This window comes from Heteronotia binoei, chromosome 11 (assembly GCF_032191835.1).
Source record: "Heteronotia binoei isolate CCM8104 ecotype False Entrance Well chromosome 11, APGP_CSIRO_Hbin_v1, whole genome shotgun sequence".
NCBI classification, from domain to species: Eukaryota; Metazoa; Chordata; class Lepidosauria; order Squamata; family Gekkonidae; genus Heteronotia; species Heteronotia binoei.
Window position 1 is genome coordinate 77817473 of NC_083233.1, and position 6816 is coordinate 77824288.

Below are 6816 nucleotides of genomic sequence, written 5' to 3' on the forward strand. Positions count from 1 at the left end.
AGGATATGACTTAAGTACCTTCCAACTAGGGTGCGCATTCAGATCTACCTGAGCTGAAAATACCTTAAAATATCTTACTAGTATTTTGGTTTCCCAAATGTATCTGGGTTTTCTTGGGAAATACTGGGGGCGGGAGGGGGAGAGGACCATTACTGGTAGATTAGAAAACAGCTGTTTGTTGGGCTTCTAACGCAGCTAGTCCCTTTAAAGTTTAAAGGGACTGCAGAAGATAGCTAGAGAATCAGCTGTGCTGGGGGAGCAGACTGTTCCCACCAGCTCAGCTTGGAGCCAGCTCCTCCTGAAGTGCAGTTTAACCTGTACTGCAGGAGAAGTCAAGCCAACCCCAGGATTGGGCTGGCTTTAAAAAAAAAAAAAAACAGGCACTTTTCTTCTTGGGTCTATTGGACCCCTAACATTTGAGATTTTTTTTTTTTAAATCTGGATCTGAATACCATACTGGTATTGTGATCCAGGATTTTTCAGAAATACCCATTTCCCGCCCCCCAGCCCAATAGACCTGAACAACAACAAAATCAATTTTAAAAACTGCACACCCCTACTTCCAACATATCGTTAGCAAATGCAATTATGTAGATACTCCCTTGAAGCGACAATTATTTCCCTCTTCTCTTCAATGCATGCCTGCTAAGCTGTACTTCTTCACAAGAGTGCCTAAATCCACATCTATGGGACAGTCATCTTCCCATTCCATTTTTCAAACAACTCACCAACATAATGCCACATATACAAAACTGCTCAAGTTCATCTCTTCCTGGATTTCTACTGCTAACACTGACGCAACCTATACTTAGCTCATGATCTTTGTGTACAAACTTAAATGCTAAACTGCTGGACATCCATAATAGCTCAACATTAAAATTCACGTAAAACTTTATGGTACGTTATGTCAATACAGAAATGATATATTCATGCAACAGTGAAATTGTAACACAGCTCAGATTTTGAATATTTTAAATTGCACTTATTCATAGCACAATGTAGCACAGACACACACACCTCACAAAACTACTGCCCTGTATTCTCCTTGAGATTTTCCAGATTCATGCAAGTCTTGGAAGTTAGACAGTTTTTGCCCCAGCAGTCTCACGCTTGCCCTTATAAATATCTTTTCAGGAAACAAATGGTGCAAGTTCATTATGATTATTGAACAAATGAGTTCTCCTGTTATTCCAGTAGGAACAAGTTTAAACACTTTATAATTGAATATTTCCACCTTGCACTCCAACATCAGTACTCACAATTGTCCCTGTATTAATGCAGTGCACAAGAAAAAAGCTATGCAATGTCACCTTTTTTCATTTACTAGACTATATCTGATCAAAAACTGCCAGATGTCATGGTTTCAATATGCCAACACATCTCAGCTTTGTCCAGCAATGAATTTGTAAGTCTATATTTGTTTCTAATCAGTAGAAGCTCATCAAGACCAAACTCGATCACAAAAAAATTCTGGCTTGCAAAGAGGACTGCATCTCAGAACCCATAGACAATTGCTTAACAATGCAGTTCGAGGATTACAATTAGTTTGTTCATCAAATATAGCCAATGCTGATCCCCCTGCAAAACCTAATCTGCAAATATCTTTAATATGCATAATGCAAGTCTAGAATGTCATTTCTGAATTTAAACAGAATTAGATGACACTATTAAAGCAGTAATAATAAACTCAGTGCAAATATAAACTGTGGAATGGAAGTCAATACACCTATTTTTTCCTACTACTGTGAAATTAGCATACTCCAAATTTAGTTTTGAAAGATTAGAACAGACTGTGAAGGAATAGCCTCACTGGTTTCCTTCCAGGAAACTGCTTTAGAAAAACAAGTTCCCAGCAAAACTGAAAATGTGTCATCATACCTGCTAAGGAATACCACATAAGATAAGGCAAGTCATCTCCAAGTTTGAGCCATCTAACTCTAAAGGTCAACTTACCACACTAATAACTGACTGGCAGTCGAATCTACTTTGAAACCAGAAGTTTTTATTAAGAGGAAATCATCAGCTTCTTTGTTAAACGAAACAGACACACTAATCAATGCAGGAACTAACAGCTTAAGCAACAACTTAAACCACCTCTGATCAAATCTATTACTAATACTACGTCCATTTTTTTTTTAGTGGGCCAGAGTATCCCTGTTTTCCCCCACTCTCTCTAGCACGCTCCAAGACATGTAACTGTCATCTTAAGCACCAGCTTCCTACAGATAAAATGCCCACTCATTCAAAATTTGTACTGCCAAACAAAGCTCACCTTCATAAGGGGAAAAAGTCAGAATGACTAAGCCACCTGTCTCCCACAAAGCAAACGTGCCAGCCAAAGCCTGCCTACCCTGATATGTGCATACCAGAACTGAAGCCCGCCCCCCCTTTTTTAAACAGCATGCCAGCATGTCCTGATATGTGAAACTCTCATTGGCCTAGAAGCAGCAGCAGACTACACTGCAGAATGGTACAAAAGATTCCCTTCCTCACTGTCCCAAGTCAATCGCCAAGGGCAGAACAAGTCAGGATTGTGTCTGTTTTCCATTTTAAAAGCCACCAAGAATATGGAAGTTACTTGAGAAACTGCTATTTATATTAGGTGCACTTAAGAAACACAAATTGAGATTTCCACACTCATGTTGGTGCTTCTGCACAAGCAATGGATTTCTCATGCTACTCCCCCTCCCGTCGCATCTTTCATGACCCTGAAAAGCTGCTCCAGGAAACTGTGGAATCATCTGGAGGAAGGATCTGTTCACTGCACAAACAAGCTAAGCGGCCACTTGCGGAGTCAGCACCTGAAGAGGGTGGCAGCACGAGGAGCCGGCAGCAAGTGTGGCTTGTGCCCATCTCCACATCCCTGACTCCCTCCACCACTGCACACCTGCCAGGAGGGTGAGCCCCAGCAGCAGCATCAAGCTTGCCTTATTCTCGAATCCCAGACAACTGCTGCACAGGTCAAGTGGAAATGATCTGCCAGGAGCTCTCAATCCCAGGTGGTGTGGCCTCGGAAGGAGACTGGGCACCAGTAGCTTTCCTGACACTGGGAGGAAAGCAAGTTCTAGGAGGCTTACCTTGCATCTGGTGATATCGGTCAGGGAAATGACAACCTGTAATCTCTCCACCCCCCCCCCCAAACATTCATTACCTCTGGGAAGAGGATGAACCCTAGCAGTGCTAGAAGCACCTCTGAGGCTCATCACCTTTTGAACTGCATGTATGTAGGTGATGTGATTGGTAACTGGCCTCCAGGATGTGCCTGGGGCAACAAAATGCCTTCCGTCCTCCTCTCAGGAGCAGCCAAACACAACACAAGGAGCTGTAGCAGAAAGGAAAAACTAGAAAGCCCCAATACATGCAAGGAAGTAATACATACTCTAGTACATGTGGCAAGGGCCTCTGGGAATCCAACCTTTTCTAGGCTACTTTTTCAGTGTACATAGCACTTGTCTCAGTGGCCCTGTGAGTAGGCTCAAGCAACAAGCAGCTTCATGCCCAAGGACATTGGGAGCTTTGGGCCCAAAAACAGATTGAGATCTGCCTTTCCTCACAAGTCATGCATAACGCTATCTAATGCAACGTGATTAACCCTCAGTAATTTAACCTATTCTCTTTGAAGAGAATCTGCCCAATTTTTCCTTATTTAACTTGTCCGTAATACACGTACCATGACCTCCTGTGTTTTTATTTATTTTTGCTATGCGCCTAGCGTTCCTTCACAATCACACAATGGGCACTGGACAATAATAACCGACCCCCTTTGTAAAATACATATATATTGAGACCCAGCTCCACAGCTCCGTCCCACTAGTTCTGCATGCAAGGCAAGGAGTTTCTTTTACAAGAGGCTTCCCAAAGGTCAGTTACCAAATTTGGTCAACAATGGTGCCATCACCGCTGTCATCGTTCTTGTCACTGTCAAGAGCAACAACTGTCACCTTGCTATTATCAGCAAGGGAGGGCAACTGGAATATTCCCCATGCAAATTCTATTTACAGTTTGCATTGCATCCAAAAAAAGACTTCCAGTCTCAGTTAGTTTCATAACAATCAACTGCAAAAAAAAAAAAAAGTTCACCTTCCTATTGGGGCCAAGGTTAAAAGGCAACACTAGGCAAATCTGCTTCAAGCCAAGGTAAAAATGTCCCAGACAAAGATAACATTTATCCAAAAGCATTTCTTGCACCTAGCTTAACTTATATACGGTCTAGACTCCATATTAAACATAGCTTTTCATTGGAATGTTCCAGATAAATTTGTTCATAAAGAAGCATACTGAGGATTAAAGGTAGTTCCCTGTGCAAACACCAGTCGTTTCCGACTCTCGGGTGACGTCGAGTCACAACGTATTTACAGCAGACTTTTTTATGGGATGGTTTGCCATTGCTTTCCCCAGTCATCTACACTTCACCTCCAGCAAGCTGGGTACTCATTTTACCGACATCGGAAGGATGGAAGCCTGAGTCAACCTTGACCTGGCTACGTGAACCCAGCTTCCGCCGGGATTGAACTCAGGTCATGAGCAGAGTATACTAAAGATTAGGATCCAGTTTATTAAGACTTAAAGATTGAAGCAGAAAGGAAATAAAACTGAACATACATTTCATTTCTCAAGATTTTACACAGAGCAAATTAAGAACTTCAGGGAAACCTGTACATCAACATACACATAATACATTAAGGATATAAGAGAATACTTACAAAAGATATACATGCTGCCAACAACAAAATTCTAACTAATAAGTCTTCAAACTGTTCGATCACGAGCTCAAGTAAAGTTTTTCCTGCCAAGATAAAACACAGGCATAAACTGTAAGACACACGGTGTAAAACATGCAGAAAAATATAACTTCAGGTGGGTAATTTGCTGCTCACCCTCTAGCTATATGCATGGATTGGTAACTTCCATTTCAATGTAACTGAAGAGGTGTGCATGCACACAAAAGCTCACACCTTGAATAAAATCCTGTTAGCCTTAAAGGTGTCTCTGACTCAAACTAGAGAAATATAACAAATGGCTTATAAGTTTGCTTACCTTCTTCAGCTGGTAGTTCTTTAAGAGGCAAGGATTTCCCCGGAAGCATGAGAAAGAGGGGAGACAAAGAAAAAGTCAGGAAATTCTATCAGATAAACAGTATCCTGTCACCAATGCTTCTCACTTTGGTTCACAAGCTAAACCATTTTGTTAAGCTAGGACACTCAACTGAAAAATTTATGCAGGCATAAGCTACATCACTCTTACACCACCTTCTATCAATGAGGCAGGCAGATAGCTCAGGCCTCATGCGGTTAAGTGAGTTTCAGCAGTGAGCTGGTGAGGTTACAAATTCAGCCAAGTCATCACTGGTGCCAACTGTAACTTCTAATGCAGCTCCCCACACACCGGGTCAAAGGCTTTGAATGCTCCGCTACCCTCCCCCCCACCATGGCCAAACATGGAATCCTGCCCCATCATTTTCCGGAAGAAAAAAGAAAATTGAGATAGCTGTAGTAGGAACCATTATGCTATTCTGGGATAGCTCCTGGTACAGCTTCCCCCAATACCGATTTACTATTTAAAAACAGGTTCTTTTAAAAATACACAAACACACAAATATCCCAGTGGTGGGGGGGGTTTTTTTTGGGGGGGGGCGCGTGGAATCCTTTGGAATCCATTCTGGAATAAAGAGCAACCCCTGGCACGGATCAGGAACAAAGCCGGAAGGAAAGCACGGAGGAAACAAGAGGTCAAACAGGCGACACAGAGAAGCAAATAAAACCCCATGAAGATGGGGAGTGAAAAAAATCCAGAAGTCACCCCCCCTTTTTTTTTAATAAAAGTCGCCTCTCCCCCACCCCGCAACCACTGAGAGGTGAAAAGGAAGCCAAGCTGACAGCTTGTATGTTGGAACAGCCCCAGCAGCCCGGGGCATGCAGGAAACCCACGAGGTAGATTCCGAGTCAGCCATCTTCTCCTCTCCCTTCCCCCCCCCCTTCCTTTGATTCTGGGTCCTGAAACAGATGCCGGCTTTTCTCTCTCCGCCCCCCCCCCCGCATGTGTGTATGTATCTCCCTGTCTGTTGTGGCTCAAAGCCTTGAAACAGGCCCAGAATGGAGATAAAGAGGAATGATAGAGGAGTGAAAGGTGGGGAGAAAGAGAGAGTATCTCCAAAGCATCTTCCCTTTCCAGGGAAAGGATTTTTTTTTTGGGGGGGGGGGGGGAGGGAGAAGAGACACAGAGAGGCAGCCAGAAGCCGAGTCCTGTGCCGCCGTCCCCCACCTTACCGTTGGCTCCCCATCTCTCCCTGAGCTTCTTGACTTGCTCCAAGCTGAGCCCGGTGCTCTCGTTGACGCTGAAATAAGCCAGCACTTCCTCCACGGTCTTGGTGTGCGCGTTCTCCATGGCGGCGGAGGCCGGGAAGCAGCAGCAGCGGCAGAAGGGAGGCGAGTAGTGGTTCCCCGGCGTGCCTCCTCCTCGCTGCTCTCTCCTCCTCGCTCTTCCTCTTCCTCCTTCGCAGCAGCAGCAGCAACCCGGAGCGGAGCCTCGGCCGGCCACTTCGCCCCTGCGCCTCGCCACCCCCCCCCGCCCCTACGGATCCCCACGCCGCCTCCGAGTCGCCACCATAGAAAGAGCCAGAGAAGTCTGGACCCGGGAGGGAGGGAGGGAAGGAAGAGGAGGATGGATTGGGGAGGGGAGGGGAAGGGGGGAAGAGTTGTATTGGGTTTTTTTAAAGGCTTCCCCTCCCTGGGAAGAGCCGCTGTGGGGAGGGGAGGGTGCTTTCCCCCCTCGTTCTGCGGGCCCCCTTAGATCGGCCCTTTTCGGTGGTGGGGCCAA

The 6816-nt window shown here is 44.8% G+C and overlaps 1 protein-coding gene across 3 annotated transcripts in view; it reads right to left on the bottom strand.

Moving 5' to 3' along the window:
• Positions 1 to 6616, bottom strand: part of ATP2A2 (ATPase sarcoplasmic/endoplasmic reticulum Ca2+ transporting 2) — a 66948-nt gene extending 60332 nt beyond the window's left edge. For all 3 annotated transcript variants that reach the window (XR_009555980.1, XM_060250143.1, XM_060250142.1), the window contains exons 1-3: positions 6267 to 6616; positions 5038 to 5055; positions 4704 to 4786 (exon numbers count right to left, since the gene is read on the bottom strand). Coding sequence is in view for 2 of the 3 variants with exons in the window: in XM_060250143.1 (XP_060106126.1) it covers positions 4704 to 4786; positions 5038 to 5055; positions 6267 to 6384 (219 nt within the window). In the remaining variant the exon portion in view is untranslated. The remainder of the gene's footprint in view (positions 1 to 4703; positions 4787 to 5037; positions 5056 to 6266) is intronic.
• Between the last annotated feature and the right edge of the window lie 200 nt (positions 6617 to 6816).